This window comes from Dermacentor silvarum, chromosome 4 (genome assembly GCF_013339745.2).
Source record: "Dermacentor silvarum isolate Dsil-2018 chromosome 4, BIME_Dsil_1.4, whole genome shotgun sequence".
Taxonomy (NCBI): domain Eukaryota; kingdom Metazoa; phylum Arthropoda; class Arachnida; order Ixodida; family Ixodidae; genus Dermacentor; species Dermacentor silvarum.
The window spans coordinates 27,066,087-27,086,140 of record NC_051157.2 but is presented as its reverse complement, the minus strand read 5'-3'; the positions used below and the strand labels follow the sequence as shown (position 1 = coordinate 27,086,140).

Below are 20,054 nucleotides of genomic sequence, written 5' to 3'. Positions count from 1 at the left end.
CAGAAAAATAGTAGCACAGGCAATGGGCCGGATTACTGATGTTCCCGTGGGAGAAACAAAGATTTCGGCCTTTTATTGCTTATATACTGCAGCTGATTAAACCTCGAGAAGGTGAGGCTGACAGATACGGTACAATCTGTAAGTAAAAAAAAAAAGAATTTTTTTCTTACAGGCCGGGCCTGGTCATGCACACGCGGGCCCTAGCTAAGCTTAGTAATGAACGCCCGGGCCCGGCCCGGGCCGGGCCCGGGCTGGTCTCGGTCATGTACGCCCGGGCCCGGGCCGGGCTCGGGCTTTGTATTACGGGCTCGGGCTGGGCTCGGGCCTCGTAAAGCGGGCCCGGGCAGGGCTCGGGCCGAAAAATCAGGCCCGTGCAGTGCTCTAGCTCGCACGGCGCCTGGTCACAACACATGGCATGGAAAAACAGCGACGTTCCAGGCACGACGCTCTAAGTTTAGTGCAGAAGGCGATCTCACCTGGCAACCTTTCCAACATGGCTGCGCCCGTGCAGATTTTTGCAACATGTTTGTGCGCTCCAGTTTCAAGTTGTGCCGGTCTTTCTCTGGAAAGCAAGCTCTCAAGAAAACAGAACTTCCGTACATGAACAGGTGCAATGAACTGCAAAAGCATTTGCAGGTGCCGTTGTTTGATGAAAACGAAGCGCCTTTCGTCCCCAGTATCACCGAAATGAAGGCAGCCGAGGACCTCTTCGTCAGCCGGCCCAAACATTCACTCTCTTTCATAACGTCAGCTGTACGTCCTGAGCAGTACCCTCAACACGACGTGCCGGAGGTGACACATTATTAATCAATTTGTAAATGTACTTCCATTTTCTCTTTTGTTTGCGTGCATTGCGATTTCATCTAAGGTTTGCGCGACACTGGGCGTACTCTGTACGCTCCTCAATATTTCCAGACCGTTATTATTTCTTTCCTGCTTTCAGTGTGATAGGAATTCTTGAACTCGTTTTCACGTAGCCGGGCACCAAATGCCGTTCAAAGGAGAAGGAGAACGTCGCTCAAAGCATTTAAGCTCGCGGTGATTACCAGACAGTGGCGTGGGAGCGTCGGAGTCGACCTTTTCTCTTGCACGTGACATTCTGCTCAATATTTATTTTCAGGTGGCCATTATGGGAATAAGCAACGTGGGGAAGTCCTCGCTGCTTAAAGCCATCTTTTTAAAGCGCCTGAAGTTACCGTCAAGGTCTCGAAAACTCCTGTGAGTATTAAAAACCGCTGCCTCCTTCCCCATTCTATTTTTTTTTTTCTTTATGATCCACTTTGGAGCTAGTCAGCTCTTAATCTGCCAATGGTGGAATCAAATTGGCGAAACATCCAGAACGGTTTCTAACAAAAAAAAAAAGAAAAAAAAACTGGTCATTGCCCTCTGCCAACCCAGAAAGCTCCAAATATAAGTTTTGTACCAACACATGGCGACAGATGCTAAGCGCACTTTAAAAGAAGGCAAGCAATATAATACTTTTTTTTAACATTAGCACCGTGTGATAAACACAGTCTTCCAATTATGGTATAATCAGCCATTTTTCACTACTGACTGCAACATGGGGCACTTCTCAGTGACAGGGACGCATTTTTTTACTATAGTACTAGACTAGATAGCTAAAGTCTTGTAGGTGACGTGGTCCAAGGCTGAGATAATGCAATTATTCTATTGCAATTCCTTTTCTTTTCACACTTCATCAATGTTCATAATGGTGCTTCATCTACATCATCACCAGGATTGGCCGGTCAGGAACATTGGATGATACGAAAGGAATAGAATTGAGCTAAATGAATTGCTTCTTTATATGAGCCCAGGTTGTCCAGCTCAACATGCCTTGGCAGGCTTACATCATAAGATCTTTCACACGACGCCAAATACCAGTGCCGGTGTCTCTCACACCCAATAATTCTGGGTGCTTGACATACCAAAATTTGCTTATGACAGTGTCTTTTTGAGTATTTATGTAACTTCAGGTCAACTGACAGGATGGGCCAATGTCCACAAATGCTGTCAAGCAGAACCCTGTTATGGTAACAACTGTAAGATTTAACAGCAGATGCCATGACTGAGAGTGAGACATTATCCAGATGTACATTTTGTTAAGTGATTATATTAAAATGGTTCTGGTTTTGCAAGAACTTTGTCTCTTTTTGGCATTTGCATTTCTGCAACTAAACCTTTACATGCTTCTGTCAACTGTGCTACATTGCATCTATGTTCCTAAGGTGTCTGAAACCACAGGGTTCATAACCTGGTTTTCCATGAAGCTGTAAATAAGCATTGCATCATGTAAAAATGGCACCTGAATTTGTTTACTACAACTCTTGAAGTTGTATCCTCAATATAAAAATGAAAACACTATGAATCCATATTGCAGCGGTACCGGTAACTGTGGCACCCTAATAAACACCCTTGTGTAATCTTGCATCCATTTTGTTATAAACCTGTGATCGGCTATAGTGTCATTGTCATCATCATCAGCCTATATTTATGTCCACTGCAGGAGAAGGCCTCTCCCTGCGATCTCCAATTACCCCTGTCTTGGGCTAGCTGATTCCAACTTGCGCCTGCAAATTTCCCAACTTCGTCACCCCACCTAGTTTTCTGCCGTCCTCGACTGCGCTTCCCTTCTATTGGTATCCATTCTGTAGCTCTAATGGTCCACCGGTTATCCATCCTACGCATTACATGGCCTGTCGAGCTCCATTTTTTCCTCTTAATGTCAACTGGAATATCGGTTATCCCCATTTGCTTTCTGAGCCACACCGCTCTCTTCCTGTCTCTTAACGTTAGGCGAAACATTTTTCGTTCCATCGCTCTTTGTGCGGTCCTTAACTTGCGTTCTTGTCTTGTGTCCTTGTAATGACTGATTAATACTGTAAACTTTGTGACACCACTGCAGAAGCCTACACTTCTGCACCTGCACACCAACATTGACATCCAATTTTATATTTGAAGAGGTTGGCGATGTCAGCAGTGACCAGAATGGCAAAATCATTTTGAAATGGGGAAAAAGTCCATAATACCTATCACTGAAAAGCTGCCAAAACATGCCACTCCAGGAACATGCCAACACTGCTGTAAAAGCTCTTAATCTGTTTCTTCACTCCTTTAATATCTCATTTTTTTTCCTGTGCTTTTTAGTTCTGCTCATGTTTTCATGCCCATCAATGACCATCCATCTGTATATTCAAATTAGCAGCACTCTTCTGTTTCAGGGACACACAAAAACATTGAATTTCTTTGCGGTTGGCAAGAAGCTGTGCTTGGTCGACATGCCTGGCTACGGTTTCAGACAGCCAAAGGACTTTGCCCTCTTTTCATCTCAGTTTCTTTCAGGTCGAAAAAAGTAAGCTTCTTAAATCTTGTAATATCTGTATGAGCAATGAACCTATTTGCTAAGTGATGTTCATACATTGAACAGGCCTTTTCATGCGGTGTTTGATTGCACTTATTGCATCACAAACACTGCACTTGTTTCATATGTATAATTTTCTTGATGTGTGTGTTTCTTTATTCACTGTGGTATGTTACAGCCTGAAGAGGACATTTCTTGTAATGGATGCTGAACAAGGATTCCAAGATTATGACCAAGATGCTATAGAGATGCTGGAAACACTAAGATCACCGTATGCTGTAAGACCTCTTTTCCCTACATCTGGAGTGTCTGATATTAGACTCTAAATAGAAAAATAATTTAATTTGTATTAGTAAATTACTGTTCTACATTATTAAGAAGGTCACTCTTACTGTGAGAAGAGGCTCGCTAAGCCAGAAAACATGGGAAATTGAGAGACTAGTGGCGACACTACCTTCAAGTTCGCACACCAGGCTGCCATGACGTCACATATTTTGGCGGCAGCTGATAGAGCCTAATTAAATTTTTATCTGTGCAAATGGATTGCATTGTATTGACAATTCTGTGAGAGCTAAACACTGAATTTATCAAGTTTCAAGAACCTTCACCGAGCCACACTGGCCCAAATATATAAAATGCATTGAAATCCGTGACATCACAATGATGTACCGGTGCTGGGGTTCTCAAGCGAAATCCAATAAATTAAACTTCTACCTTCATCTCCTATTCTAATAATCAATCTATCACCATGAAATTAACAAAAATAGAGTTTTTAAGACTACTTTATCCATTTAAACTGATATAAACTCCTTAGTGTCCTTTTAAATAAGAGGCATATAATGGTTTGCTTTTTAAAAAGTTTATCTGTTATAACAGCTTCATTTAAATATTATGCTTGGTGCTTTTCTGACAGCTGGTCCTTACCAAAATTGACAAGGCCAAAAATTCCGCCATACTCAAGAACCTTATGTTTGTAAGAGAGCTGCGGGACCAATACATGTCAACGCTTTGCTTCCCTCAGCCATTCTTGGTCAGGTGAGTGAAGCAATTTGTAACATTTTATGTTCATAACTCAGTGAGCAGACAAGGGCTTGAGGCGGCCTCACATCACATTACCTCTGTTGCTACTGCTAAAAATTATCTGAAAATCATACTGGACTTGGTAATATGAGTGGTCATTCATTCTTGTTAACCTTCCCTTTCTCTTTCATTTCATTAATTAAAAGATGCTATAACCATACTTTAATAGTTCATTTAATGTTATAGTACTAACTATTCTTCCTATAACATCATAACATTGCATTTTCTCTTATGTATTGTATATTTGTGTACATGACTGGAAGTTCAACTTATATCCATTGCTATGTTTTCACGTAGGAGCACAATAAGGACTACAGAAAAACATTTTTAGAAAAAAAAATGTTTCGCGTGAGGCCTGTCATTGCCAGGGTATGCTCTGCTATGGCAACCCCCTCAAAATGGCCTGTTATAATTCATTCTTTACTGTTTTCTTGATGTGGAATAAGCAGTTGTTTCAATGGAGTAAGATCTAATCATGTAGCAGATGATTGATGCACTGGGCTTTTTCAATGTAGTCAACAACTTTTGAAGACTTGCAAGCTGACACATTGTCCCGCAACTTCACCACTCGCAACACTGAACATACTGAGGTACTCGGCATGTCTATTGCAAGGTTGGGGATTCGTCCTTTTGCTAAAGCTGCACTCTGCTCTTATGGCCAGTAGACTGTTAGACTCTTTTTCCGTGTTCCTTTTTGAAAAACCAATGCAAAATAATCAAGGTAACACACAGAAAGGAATCCAAAGCAGCTATTCAGGGTCCTTCAGTAAGCTGTTCCTTGTAGGATCAGTGCCCTATGCTCTCTGTCCCCAATGGCTGCGTCTGCAGCTATATTTTCCAGGATTGTCTAGAACTGGATAAGTGCTCTAAATCACTTGTATTTATCGCACTTAGTTGCAAAAATTCTGTATAGCCCAAAGTTTAAAATGGCGAAAATGTTCATTTTTTGCTGTGACACCTGCATAAATTCTCTCAAAAGATAACAAAAAATTTTATATTAATGCATCAGCATACAGCCACAACAAGAGTTCTTTTTCTGAATATGATGAAGGAATATTGCCCAAAACACCATAAATCAGTCCAGCCTAAAACATTTCAGCACCCTGTATTTCTCATGTCAGACAATGTCTTTTCTGCTTCTACAAACAAGTTACAACCTTTTCTTTCATTCATTTGTTGCAGTTCAGTCACCCGTGAAGGGATTGCCTTTCTGCAAGCATTTATAGCACACATGGCTGGACTGCTTAATGTTGAAGATGCACGATACGCAGAACCCCCACTGCGCAGCAGGTGACCATGTCCAGCTCTTGTGTATCTGTATAGACTGTAAATAGGCATGCATTTTTATGTTTCTGTCATGGTATACGTAAGTGTTCAAGAAGTGGTAGTTAGTGCTGAGCTGACGCTAAAAATAATGGAGGAACTTGTTTGGGGCCTACACATTGCGATGCGGTCAAGTGTGAGCGACCAACTTGGCAAGATAACGATTCCCAATATAAGGAACTCAGAAAGCAACTTCAGAGCAAATTTTAAGTTAGCCCTGTGCTAGGTGCCCAGTCAGCATCAAAAGTTTACAGACTACAGGATCTGAGAAAAAGCTGGATACTTACGCAGCCTCGCCACATAGCCTGGTATTCAGGTTTTCGAAAGCCTTTACCGGTATGTGGAGACAACAAAGTTTTATGGTTTTACTGGCTACAGTCGCAAACTCCTCGGAAATTCCAAATTTTCTCAGATGCCACAGTCCACAAGCTTTTCACGACTGTACATGCCTATTGACTTGCACTTTGAGGGCTCTAATCGTCAAATAAAGTTAGTCAAAGCACAGCACTTTTTCCGTCTGTCCTTATTGTGTTTCGAAGTTACAACAGCGCGATGGACAGGACAAATAGGTATGAAGCACGAGCAATAAGGCGCTGATCTTAAACTTAAGTTTATTTCATGCTGCGCATGGATTGGAATATAAATGCAAGAAAGGGAATAAGAATCGGTGACTTCAGTGCAAGAGAGTTTGTATAGTAGCCCAGCTGCACACGTAGACATCCATCTAAGATTGTCATTCATGCTTCTTACCTACGTATTTGGCCCATCCTTCGCACTGTTGTAACTTCGAAATGTAGCAGCTAGCCTTCGCCAACGCCATATTCTTGTGTTTATGTGTTGTTTGCATCATTTCCTGAAGGTGGAACTGTAATCCACCGATCAGTGGCTATGACGTTGTGCTGCTGAGCACAAGTTAGCAGGTTGAATCCTGGCCGCAGCAGCCGCATTCCGATGCAGGAGTAACGCAAAAACGCTCCTGTTCCGTGCATTTGGTACACATTTAAGAACCCTAGGTGGTAAAAATTAATCCGGAGTCCACCACTACGGCGTAGCTCTTAATCATATTGTGGGTCTGGCACGTCAAACCCTAGACTTTAATTTCTTTTTCAAGATGAACTGGCTAGTCCATCAATAAGTACTATTAACATGCAAGCCTGCTCATCATAAAGAGAAATAGATGTTATGCAAAATTCCACAAACACGTTTTCCTGTGTACAGCAGACCTTCATCAACACATTTTTTAGGGAACCGCAGAAAAAGAATATATGATACAGGAAGACATAACATCTGATAACGCTTGCAGCAGCACTACAGATGAGGCAAAAAGCTGCTCTGACATGAACCCATATTTGATGTTGAATAGGAAGCCAACATATTATATCGAAAACCTATTCATAAAGCTTGTTATTGCTGCCAGGCGATGAGACAATAAGAAACACTTTTTTTGGAGCACTTGTAGCCGTGAATTGCACTTAATTAGACTAATTAAATACTAATAAATTCACACTATTAAATTAAGCTTGTGATTTCGACCTGGTGCTTGGGTCAAATGTTCAATAATAACAGCCTCTTTTTAAACACTCACAGACCTTTTTTTTAGTTTCCATGTAGTAGTTTTTTAGTTTTCATTGAAGTAGCCACATGAGGTATCGAAAGTCACATTACAACGTCTGTGAATGTGGGTGTGGGGGCAACTCCTAGCGCCATCGTCCACCTCCTCATGACTTTTGAATTTGTAAACCGTGTTGAGATTGGAAATCAGTGACTATCTAAATGCGGTGAGGGCTATCTTTCTGCACCACACGACTTCTGACTTCCACTTGGGAAGTGAATTCCCACATTCAAGTTGAAGAGAACCTGAACAGAAACGAAAATATCACAGTATAGTCGGAGCATAATTGCGCAGTGTGGTTAAACCAGATGTGCGTTCCTGTCAATGGTAATCATAATAATAATAATTTTATTTCACCTTAAGATGTGCAGATCATTTTGGCAGGTCGGCCCAAGTCAGGGGGAGACTTTTTGGGCCGTACCCGGCAGCCAGCAGTAAAAAGGCACAAGTTGCATGGCACAAGGCACTTTGCAGGCACAGGCACAAGTTGCAGTTTTTGCTTCTATAAAACAAAAACGCTAAGCAACGAAGAGAAGAAGAGAGGGGGAAAAAATGTGATTACATGAAAGAGTATACTACATAGCTAAACATTAAACATGTTGCATGGGCACTTCGGAAAAGCTTTCACGAAGGTATTGAATCAATTCACACTTTGAAGACAGAAAAATTAGGGAATCCAGCAGCGAGTTAAAAATCCTTGGTATGTAGTAATTCCTTGTAAAATGGCCATACCTCGTATAGCATCTCGGAACAGAAAAGCAGAGATTCAACTGAAACAGTCTAACAGGCACATGCTGAATTAAAAGGGCACTATCCCAGTAATGATAACGTACAACGGTCTGCAAAAAGAGAGCATCAAATGATGGCAGGTGTGTGCTAGAAAACAGGTTCGAACTCTGGGAAAGGTGAACATTGTATGCAACACTTCGAAGTATAGCCTTCAAGAGGCAGTTAATTTTATAGAACAAAGTGATGCTATATTTGAGCGAGCTCTAAACGAGCGCATGCGCAATAAGTTTACGGACAGGATATGGTATTAACGCAAGTTGTATAAAATGCATGACGTACCATGTAGCTTGTTGCATATAAGTGAATTCCAGGTCATATGGTGGTCAAAAGTAAGACCTAAATACTTAATTGTTCTTAAGTAAGGTATTTTGGTACAGCAACAATTACTGCATCGCAAATTGTGCAGAATACAAGATGTGGTTTCATCAACTTTTTTATGCAGGCTTCAAAAACAACCAAGTTTTATTTTTGATTCGTTAATCGATAATAGGTTATTGTGAAACCAATCCATAACTGATATGGTATCAGTTCAAAGCGTTTCAATTGCATTCTGATGTACAGAGTCAGTAGCAAGAATAATAGTATCATCCGCGTATTGATATGTATAGCACCTGTTTATAACAGAACTCAAATCATTAACGTATAGATTAAATAAAAGAGGAGAGAGTACGGAACCTTGTGGAACTCCAGACTTCAAAGTTATGCTATTGCTGGAGTAATTGTTGACAGAAAGAATTTGAGTATCATTAGAAAGAAATGAAGTAAGTAAGTAGTGTCAAAACGGGACCACGAAATCCTAACAGTTCTAATTTTTTCAGCAGTAACTGATGTTATACAGAGTCAAAAGCCTTGGCCACGGCGGCCGCATTTCAATGGAGGCGAAATGCAAAAACGCCCGTGTGCTTGCGTTGTAGTGCACGTGAACCCCAGGTGGTCAAAATTAATCCGGAGCCCTCCACTACGGCGTGCCTCGTAATCAGCACTGGTTGTGGCACGTAAAACCCCAGAAAGAAGAAGAGTCAAAAGCCTTGGTTACGCTCAGAAAAAGAGCACATGCCACCTCGATACTTTCTAAGGCTGTGTAAATAAGGTCGCAGAAGTCTTTCAGTAGCGTTGTGGTACTCCTTCCAGAGCTATAACCATATTGCGCTTTACACAGCTTGTTGTTCATGTTAAGAAAACTTGTCATAACTAAAAATAGGTGTTTTTATAAAATAAGGCAAATTGCCGGCAAAATGGAAATAGGTCTGTAGTTCTCAATATTTTTGTGCAGTGGTTTGTTTAACTATGGCTGCCTTAAGGTTATCAGGCATGATGCTGTGGTCAATGAAACCATTAACCATGTATAGAAGAACATTTTTCAGTGCAAGAAAATTGCGTTGGAGGTCTTGCATATGTATGTTGTCTATGCATGGTGTTTTTTGGGGGCTTAAAACTGAATAAAATACAATAAAGGTCTCCTGCAGTGATGTCAGACAAGAATGCTGATTGGAAGCTACTGTTGACGTATTTAAGAGCGCCTGGTTTAGTGGGCTGAATGAGTAGCGAGGTTTTTGACAAGTGCACAATGAAATTGTACACAGCAGTTTTTAAATCTCCAAAATTTTGGTGGGGTATTTTGCCTACTGTCAATTTAGAATTTCGCCCAAACAAAACATTAAATGAAGACCAAGTTTTCTTGGGACATTGCCTGTTCTCATAAAAAGATTTGTTGTAATAACGACGCTTCGCCGACCGCATCATTGCCGTTACCTTGTTCTGCACAGTTCTATAAGCATCTTTGAGGCCTCTATATTATTGGAAAATCATTTTCAACGTGACCAAAGGGCATCCTTCTCTTAAATGGCTTCTCTTTAATCGCTAGGATTTTTTCGTCTGGCGTAGTTTTACAATTATTGTTTTTTGAGCACCTGTTTTCAACCTCTTAAATACTTTTACAAATTTATCATAAACGTTAGTTGTCATGGCATCCGCAATAAAACTGCCCCAGTCATATCTCACCACAAGGCCATCAAATTTTGGGATATCTAGAACGACTAACTTTTGATTCATTAACAGAATGCACTATGCCCAAGAAATAAAGTATGACAACCTATAAAATAGTGGTCTGAAACTTTTTCTTGATGACAGCTGAAACGACTCGTGCGCATGACAATCGCACATTGACATGATCGATACAGGACGCTACCAGCTTATCAACAAGATGTTCTTCCCGCGTAAAGGTATGTATTGTGGGTTGAATACCCCAGCTTGACATAATGTTAAGGTATTCATTTACAGCAGGCCTCGTTGGAGATAAAGCATCTAAGTTAAAATCTCCAGTTAAAACGAGAGGAACTGATTGAACAGTACGCAAGAAGGATTCAAGCTCTTTTAATAATATACTAGCATTTTCTGAGGGGGGCCTATGTTGACCCTTTTCCTGGCGATCCCGATGAACTACTTCATCGGGATCGGGAATATCGGGAATATTGGTATTGGAGCAAAATGGTCGATATTGGCCATCGAGGTGCTTGTGCACCTTCGAGGTGCACAAGCATCTTGTGCACCATCGAGGTTCGACACCTGCAATGCCACTGGTGGCACTCCTTGCCAGCGTTGTGAGATACCTGGTAGCTGCCAGGGTGCTGTTCCTTCTACCCCGCAGAACAGTGAAATTTGTTACTGGTTGAATACTAAGGAATGCACATTAGCGCTACAAGGAAAGAAAGTCTTAATGACTCTCCTTCCTAAGTCTTTCTTTCCTTGTTGTGCTGAATGTGCATCCCATAGTACCCAGCAGGAGTTGCGTTGCGTGCTACGTCACGCCAACATGTCACACCCGCATATAGTTAGAGCATCATCCAAGGAGTCCAAACGCAATGCTAAATCTTGATTTTGCTGTCAATGCGTCGCCCTTTGGGTGAAACTATCAAATCTATTTTTTTTTGCCTATTCAATGATTCCAATAGCTATGCTTGGCAATAGGATAACTGAGCGTTGAAGTAAAGGCATACGTGTATCATCTGGCTGGCAAGCACATAGACTCCACAGATTTTGAACTTTACAGCCGTCTTATGGTATGTTACAAGTGGAGTGATCAGATATAGCAGTCTCATTCATTGCTGTGCCATTTTCATTCAGCACTTTCGTCTGTCTAGTCTAGCCGCAGTATTATTTCTGTTTGACCACAGGGGCCCGAGCTTTCGCTCGCTGCTGGTAACTGGTTTATGCTTTTAGCCACGCCTAAAACACAAAACAAAAATATGTGTCCCTGTACTTGTAGTTCCTCTTTAAAAAATTTTGCAGTTTCGCCCGAAAGGCGAAGCATCAATTGCGATAGCAAATTAGTAGAGAGCTATTCCGAGTAGGGATAGTAGTTTTATCGGCTGCATAAACTTAGACACATTCGCTTACTAACTGAATTAACAAGCGTGGTGTCAGCGCGCACAAGCAAACATGAATAGACTCGATGACCGCAGACAGCCACTGTCAAAACACGGGCGTCGGGAAGGGCGGCCGCCGCATCAAACGAAGGTACATGCGGTCTATCGCTTCAACGGAAACTGAACGGCGTACGCACAGCGCATAGAAAGGTCAGAGCCATGTGGAGATCGCTTTCAAGATACGGTGCGCGCGACAACACCGACAGCCGGCACAGGCGCAAAGTACTAGAACGCATTTGTTGGCAGAGTACAAGCCTCCCCCCCCCCCACCTCCCTCCCACGCTGCCTTCCCGCTTTGCTCTTTTCGCGTGGGAGATTGCGTCGCCAGTTGCTCTTGCACCCAGTTGCAAGATACGCATTTGGTGCCGCAGAACAGCGTCGCCCCACCTCCCTCCCTCCCATACCCCCACGTCCTTTTGCGCGACGGTTGCGTTTGCTTTCTGCCGTGCGTTCGCTCTCCATGATAGTGCGCATCCCCCGCGCGCTTTCGCTCACGCAAACGGCGAGCGCAACGATTTTATCGCCCTTGGACTTTATATGGAACCTCACGGCGACGGCGACGGCAGAAATCCGCTTGAAGTGTCCATATTTATGAATTGCTACCGCAATAAAATAAATATAGTAGTATGCTTGTTTCATAATTGAAATATAAATGTCTGTCGAGTGCAAAACTGCAATGAATCAAGTGTTGCGAAAGGGACACGGCACTGGTGCACCTGCTGCACAAGTGAAGCTCTCTTTGCATACGTTCCTAGGGTTCAACATGTTGGCTGTCTCGCCTAGTAAACTGGGCCAATCCCGGAGACTGTGTAATCAAAAGTGGTGACTTGGTGGGTCGATCCTGACACCAGTAGACCGTATGTGTCCTTGGAAGGGTTTTAGTGTTGGCTGAAACTGGCGACAACGCAATCAAAGGCATGGGTGGGTTGATGCTGAAAATGCTATGGCATTACAGTACCAAAATGTAGTATGTGGACCTAGCTTCTTTGCCTCTTTCTCCAGGTTTAACGTCAGTGTCAGGAGAGGGAAAGCATGAAGAACAGCTGTGATGTTAGCAGGCAGGTGTTTGTAAAGGAAGCACTTGCATTGTGACACTGGTTCATATGTTGTAAATGGTTTTTGTGTAGTTCAGCATTACCCTCACGCCCATTTACCGACGTCTCGATTGGCAGATACAATTGATCGTGGCTTTTGAAGGGTTGTGATTCATAAAACATCAAACGTTATGTTTCGTACTTCTCAGTACATGCACCAACACTGCAGTTCCACCTTCACCGTGAGACCAACATCACCTCAGTATTGATGGAAGCTGTCGAGAAGCTTCACATTGACGGATTCCCACTGTGCTTGAGATCTGCATAATCTCTTACTTTATGCAGACCCAGTTACATTTCTTATGCAGCATTTATGAACAGCTCAGTAATTGATGCAAGCTACTTCATAGCGTCACATGCACATGTTTAAAAACTGGAATTCAAGCTGAATCAATACCAAGCTCACATAAACATAAGTAGCCTGCTATTGGAAAAAATAAAATGCGATACTTTTGAAATTTTTGCTTTTTGTATGAAAGTGATAAATTTACCCCTTATTTTTCACTTTCTTTGTGCTTTAGAAAGCTAGAGAGTTGTGTAGAAATGTAAGGCACCTTCTATCTTGAATCTGGTACATACTTCATTAATGCATCTCAGCCTCTCATCATTCACTTCATTAATTATGCAAGCTCATGTAAAAACTCACAAGCCAAACATTCACTATGCTGAGTCCTCTCATGGTGATTTAAGCTTAGTTTTGTCTTTTTTACCTTTACATGGTACATGTACGTGCAAAACTGAAACAAATGGTGTGTGTTCTACTTTATTCATCGTCATAAAAAGTGAAGACATTTTGCAATACATAAACACTACATGACATTCCACGCGAAAATTGTTGCCACTTAGGCGGCTACATGCACATATTTAAAAAGAAAAAAAAGAAAAGTATGTGTATGTGTGGTGAAAGTTAGCATGTTATGTTGTACAGTTATTTTTTATGTACACTACATGGCAGTCTCCCAAACATGCTTGGCCTTAGCAAGAGTTGTTCTTGGGCATGTGTGTTCATACAGCGACAATACTAACTGAACTTGACTGTAGATGTCAGCACATAACCACAATTGATTCTATATTTTGTAGTACTGCAAAGTACCTTGTTTCTTTGAACTAGTGCTGAGAAAGTTCCTTTACAGATACCGAGACGAGCCGTTCTTTTGTGTGCTGTAACATCTGTTTATGTTGCTAACAACCACTAATTGGTGCCCTGCAGCTGACACGGTTGTTGCAGCAAGTGTTTTCGTCTTCGTGGCCACAGGAATGTTTGCGTCATGCATAATGTAGCAGTGTGCACATGCAACCACATAATAATGAACATGCTTGCTGGACATTTTAGGTATAATTTCGTTAACGAGCAGCCACATGCTCGCTTTAAGTACGAGTACATATGCATTATGCTAATGTAGGTACCAATGTCATCAGCTGAAGCCAAGATTACATTAACGCACACGCCTGCATCATCTTCCTGGATGTGCTTTGTGCCATGTGGCAGCTCTAGAATTGTGTGTAATGAACTATAATGAACTAGCACATGTCACCAAGTCTTCACCATCGGCATAGGTGCATGGTTCATGAAGTATGATCTGTCAACCCGGGAAATGAGAGGGTGCTTATGTACAAAATGCTATTTCTTCTTCTCTTGTCCCCGAGTAGTGGTGCTTTCCTGTGCTCAGGTTGCTGTCTCGCTGACTTTCTCTGGTGCTGGACCGTGGTATGTCTTCGCCCTGCGCTCTGGAAACTTACTAAAACTTGCAGGAGAGAAAGAAAAAAAAGGAAATTTCATTCTTAGTTGCTTGGTTTGAAGCTGACATATACATGGAAGAGCCTGCTTTTCAATTAATGCAATTAAACAGCAGTTACAGACATGACCCGTGAAAGCTCAACAAAATGTGCTTATCAAAAGGAACTTAGTTGATAGTTGAGCACCATGCAGCTGCCTACAACTTATTTAAGTTAACGTTCACTGTGTTCATGAGCAGAGCTGCTGCACTCCTGTGGGATTGAACTAATTTGGCATCCTTAGCACTCTAATACTGAAGCTTGAGGATCAAATGTTTTGCCTCCCACAGCATGGGATGAAGTTCAAGCTCCACTGCATGGCCCTAGTCTGGTAACATATTGAGTAGCTGAGTAATTGAAAGGTACTCTAAAGAGAGACTCAGTTGTTTTAATATGGAAGAACATTCTTTAAAAGCTCTACATTAACCTTTCTTTGGAAAATAAAAAGGGTCCTCTCCGGCATACCAAGCCTCCACTCATGGTAAGACCGGCCTATTAGCAATTCCAGTAGTGTAATCAATCAACCTTAGTTAAGTTGACATTTACCTTCAGTGCCCCTTTAAAAAACATGCGAGCTCATGATACCCAAGGTGTTTCGCATTACTGATTCCAGATGAACTGGTCATTATCATTTACAAAGTTGGCACATAGTTTAGCACGCCAGTTCACCTTTAATGCTTGCAGGCCTCTGGAAGTAACACAGCTGCCAGTGCTCTACACAGAGAGTATGCTGTCAGAATAAAAACTCACTCTCCATTGGAGCCTGTGTAGTGGCTGTTTTTGTGTCTGTTGCGCTTGAAGAAGCAGAAGAAGACGATGCAGAAGATGACCGCAATTGGCAGCAGGATGCCAAGGGTTACGCCAGCTATCTTACGTGCATAGCTGGCATTGCCTGGAAAATAAAGCAATCATTGAATCACTCTCCTATGGTTGATGTACATACTACTTCAACCAGAGCTGCCCGTTTCATGCATCTCAGTTCCAGTAAAATGGAATGTCAAGAACACACTCTGCTCATGCCTGTTGTTTGGCAGCCATTAATTAAGCTAGAGCCTAATAATTATGCATGTTATGGACAACAGCAGAAGTTTCCTACTTAGCCCATTTTCTTGTTGGCAACAAGACTGTTAGCGGGACATGCTTTACCTGCCAATTAATTTTACCGTGTGAACTCTTGAGGTGTTAGTTCTTTACATAAGATCATTTTACCTCTGGAGAAAACTGGATTGACTGATTGGTAAATAGTTTGTTTATTTACTACTCATTTTTTTATTTACAATAAAACAATCAATTACCAATATGGGGAGAAAAACAAGGTGCAGGCACCATAATTTATTACTAGGCAATGTCAATGAAACGGGGTTTTAAAGGAAGGGATACAGATGGAGACAGGGAAGCAAATTTTATGAAAGGAGAGAAGGAAGCTGCAGAATATTACAAGACCAATGGATCTGCTTCATGTAGGCTTACATTGAACCATTTAATAAGTTGCACAAAACATTAAACAAGGAAACGTTACACCAAGAACATTCAATGCATAGTTTTGGCCATAAGGGGTAAAGAAAATGTTTGCTGACAGATTCACTTGATGATGCTTGTTGACATAAAAACACTGGCCTACTGGTCATAATGATGCTTGACAGGGTATCTGATATATAGTAGGCACATTTATCTCTTCATCCCTAATTATGCACAGTTTCACCGTGAGTGTCGCTGCAGAAGTGTTTAGCTGTGCACAAAGTGCCGAGTACTCACTGATGCAGATGACATCGACACCCCAGGACCATAGGCCATACTCTTTGCACTGTCGCACCTCATGTCCAACGAGACGGTATCCTTCATTGCACGTAAATCGCACTGTTCGTCCCACAAAGTTTCGAATCTCACTCTTGCGGCCATTGGCAGGCTTGTCGATGGCAGGGCAACGGATCACTAGAGAAACAAAGGAATGAAGGTGGATTTATAAATTCTTATACACCAGCAATAACAAATGTGATCATAAAATGTACTATCAGAAAATGACAATATATGCACAGATGAAAGGTGCATTGTCATCGATAAATAAAAGCTGTGCAAGAAATCTTAAATCGAGACACTGAAGTCGGAAGACTGCTTGTGCCAGTGCGTGTACTCTGCTTATTCTGAACTTAAGTGTATGGTGCTTGACTGTTCGTTGGATAAACACTACTTGCACCTTTATGCATGCTCCATGAACAAAATTCTTCCACCTTTGATTCATTTCCTTTGTCCACGATAGTATGCAAGCCATTTGGAAACTTTGAAAATCTCTTAATACATGGCAGACTAAGCATCAAGACTGGAATTAAAAACCTGCAGAGCATAGAGCAGGCTCAGTGCTGAAGAGCGCAGTAAATTATAATGCCACACAATTCCTGGATGCATGGTCGGGTCCCGAAGTATTGTAAATTTTTCTCATTTTACACATTTTGAAACATTTTGTGGGGAGCTGTACGTAACATTTACATGCAGCTACAGCTGCTGTTCCTCCATTTTTTTTTTTTTTTGGTCTCTGCCTTTCACTGCCTTTTACTTCCACTTTTACTATAGTAGCAGGCCAGATACTCCATTTTCCGGCCGACCTCTCTACATTTTACTATCAATAAACTACTTCTTCTGTTCTATAGTTCATAGTGTCCATGTGTGTTAAACACTTATTGTAATCTGAACATCAGAAAGTTCAAACCGATTATGCTCATTCCTTGGGATTAACATAACAAAGTTTAACTGTATTATTAAATGTACTGATGTGAAGTACTGCATTTACTCGTGTAAGGCCCACACTCATGTAAGGCTTGCACTCACACTTTGAAGTGTAAAAATTTGGGAAAAAATGTTTCACTAGGTGTCGCATGCATACTCATGTGCTCGTTAATTCCCTCAAGCCACTACAAGATGGCACTAGTCCATGTCCAAAAAACCAGTTAATCAGTTAGCAACTGTAATTGTGTTCATAGTCAGCTGCCAGTGGCTGCATTTGTCTGCATAGCAGTCTGAGCGCAGTTCAAGGCTTCAATGAGCCTGCCTCGTGTAAAGCCCGCACCCGGCAAAAATTCAGAAAAAGATGTGCTAGCCTTACACAAGTAAATACGGTGCTTGCATGGGGTTTGGCTGCTAGCTCATCAGTTAATGTCAAGATACTGTAGTGTAACATGTACTGTGCTGAACCTTTTTACACTTGCATTTTTGTTAGAGGAAAAACATGTCATAAGCAAAAAATGCATATAGTGTACTCACCAGTACTGGTAGAAGTGGTTTTCAAAGGGTTTGAAAACAATATCTCGAATCGCACTGGTTGCGCTCATCTCAGCGTGAGTTTTTCTGATAAAAGCAGCCCTATCCACTGTGAGCTTTTAAAGGAACTCGCAGCCACTAAATTGGTTGCGCACGGTGATGGCCTCTGTGTGAGTTGGACTACTAGATCACGTGACTTTCACATTCAGTGCCAATTTGTAGCACTAACAGCACAACCCAACAGAGAAAAATGGGGCACCGTGTTTATGGTAAATTATAGTGACTTGGGAAAGGGGAGACGTGCAAGTTGGCAGGTAAATGTGAGAATTTTGGTCTTAGCAATGTCTGTACCTTGCTCACGGACTTCGTTAGCTGCAGCATAAACCGCAGCCTCATTAGATTTTGTCGTGGCAGCATATCTCTTGTCTCCTGTTACTATGAAGTCGTATATGCAGGCCTTTGACCCCGAACACGTCTGAAAAGGAAACAGAAAAGAAACCTGGTTTAATTTTTAAAGTTGTCATCACAGTAACATTGGCATTGCAGTTGTTTCGCAGTCATTGCAGTTTAGCACTCAAGACAGTGAAGTCTGCGTAATTTTGAAAGCAAAGCTTTTTTTTTTTTTTTAAACCTTCCCGGCCTTCTGCTGACCATGGTTTCTGCTGCCGGCTGCTGTTACTGTTTTGCTAAATAATTTGCACGTAGAAAATAAAAGTTACCTGTCTGATGGTTGGATCGAACCTCGGCCTCCTTACGTAACAGTCTGATTCTCTAATGATTAGGCCACAATTGCATGCATAATTCTCTTATGCCAGTGCAAAGAAGCTCTTTGAGATGATTCGCATGTGAATCACGTTTACACATAATGTGCAAGAGTTGTGCCAGTTTCTATGAGGCCACAGATGCAGGAATGAAATAGCTGAACCTTAGCACTGTGTTTCGCATCGTACTTCTGTCTGCGTACACCTATCCTCGCCACTCTTCCCTCGACAGACATTCCCTTCTTCCTCATGGCATCACTGTGTTGACATCTCACAGTATGCATTCACATAAACTGCTGTTTGCGTTTCGGCATAGCTTGTGAACAATGTAGTGCATGAACATTGCATGAGGTTACAAGCTGCATATGATGACAATAAGAACAATTGTACGCATCACATTTAGTTCTATAGCATTTAATTAACCACTCCACGAAAGCTTCGCTTCACATAGATTCCAGTATGTGCATTTGATCCGCATAATATCTCCTTGTTTAGTTTTTTTTGCCATCTAGCCTTCACTTCAGCATGTTTCATTATTAGACTTTACTAGCTACAGTAAACACAATAATAGCTTCAATTTTTTATTCTCAAATGTAAAGACAGCACCTCGTTTGATAAAGCTGAGCTCACATATAGCTTGCTTATTCAAATGTGTGCTCTAAGCATCTCTAGGGTTTATTGCCGTGGAATTCCTGATTCTCTATCAAGGCAAGGCATTAAAGACTGTTGCTTATTACAAGTACAAAGACTGTGTTTGTAAGCTCACTCACTTCTGGTGCTTTTAGGTGGCTAGTGTGACCATACAGCGGCACCAGTCTTCACAATATGACTCAGCACTTTGTGCGAGTTATTGTAACCATTAACACAAAGTGAATTCCTTTTAGGTGTTCAGCATAAACTTATCTACAATTGGACATTGAATATCTATGTCATGATGACATTGCTTGAGAGCATTGATATTTTCCTAGGACTATTTAAATTGTTGGACTTACATCTTGAACATCCTGTGGCCGGTACGTAAAATTCTGTGGTATTCGTGGAGGGTCTTCAAGGTACGGCACGAACGACTGGTCATCGTAGTGGCCAAACTTGTAGCCCATTACATCATGGTTGAACAGAGAGTTTGATTCATTTAACCTCCCTGTAAGAAAGTCAAGCACAGCAATATCAGCCAGCTAGCCATTGCCAACCTGTCATCTAAATTTGTGTGTGCCCATTTCTTCTTTGATGCACAAACTCATCTCGCTAGTTAATTTGCAGGTTAGTTTACTGGTTGTAATTGAGCTATTGGCTCATGCATAGTTATGATGTCACAGAATTAGCACTCCATTCTAAAATATTTTCATTTGTTATTGAACTGTCTGCATTTATTAGTTATTAGGCATGTTAAAGAACAAACCGTTATTGTTCAGTACTGCTTAAGTAGGAGCTTTAGCTTGGAGCTAACTCCAATTTCTCTATTCAAATATACATTTGAAATGCAGAAATGCTTTCTCTAGGCAGCCAGCAAACCCATTTGAATTAAATGTGTCACAGTTTGGAGAAAAGGCTGAATTCTCTTCACTGTTGGAAGCAAAATTT

At 41.6% G+C, this 20,054-nt stretch overlaps 2 protein-coding genes across 4 annotated transcripts in view; one reads left to right on the top strand and one right to left on the bottom strand.

The window, feature by feature from the left end:
• Positions 1–441: 441 nt before the first annotated feature.
• LOC119449662 (GTP-binding protein 8-like) lies at positions 442–19,486 on the top strand. Its single transcript, XM_037712886.2, is given in 8 exon segments — positions 442–792; positions 1,121–1,175; positions 1,178–1,218; positions 3,222–3,352; positions 3,540–3,639; positions 4,275–4,396; positions 5,624–5,731; positions 19,358–19,486. Coding segments are annotated over 8 exon segments (840 nt in total). The 5' UTR covers positions 442–522; the 3' UTR covers positions 19,371–19,486.
• LOC119449661 (protein mesh-like) overlaps positions 13,432–20,054 on the bottom strand; it is a 39,377-nt gene continuing 32,754 nt past the window's right edge. For 2 of the 3 annotated variants that reach the window (XM_049665357.1, XM_049665355.1), the window contains exons 17-21: positions 19,466–19,610; positions 18,064–18,187; positions 16,216–16,392; positions 15,211–15,352; positions 13,432–14,429 (exon numbers count right to left, since the gene is read on the bottom strand). In XM_049665357.1, coding sequence (XP_049521314.1) covers positions 14,351–14,429; positions 15,211–15,352; positions 16,216–16,392; positions 18,064–18,187; positions 19,466–19,610 — 667 coding nt within the window. In that variant the 3' untranslated portion in view covers positions 13,432–14,350. The remainder of the gene's footprint in view (positions 14,430–15,210; positions 15,353–16,215; positions 16,393–18,063; positions 18,188–19,465; positions 19,611–20,054) is intronic. The other variant, XM_049665358.1, reaches the window with a different exon arrangement.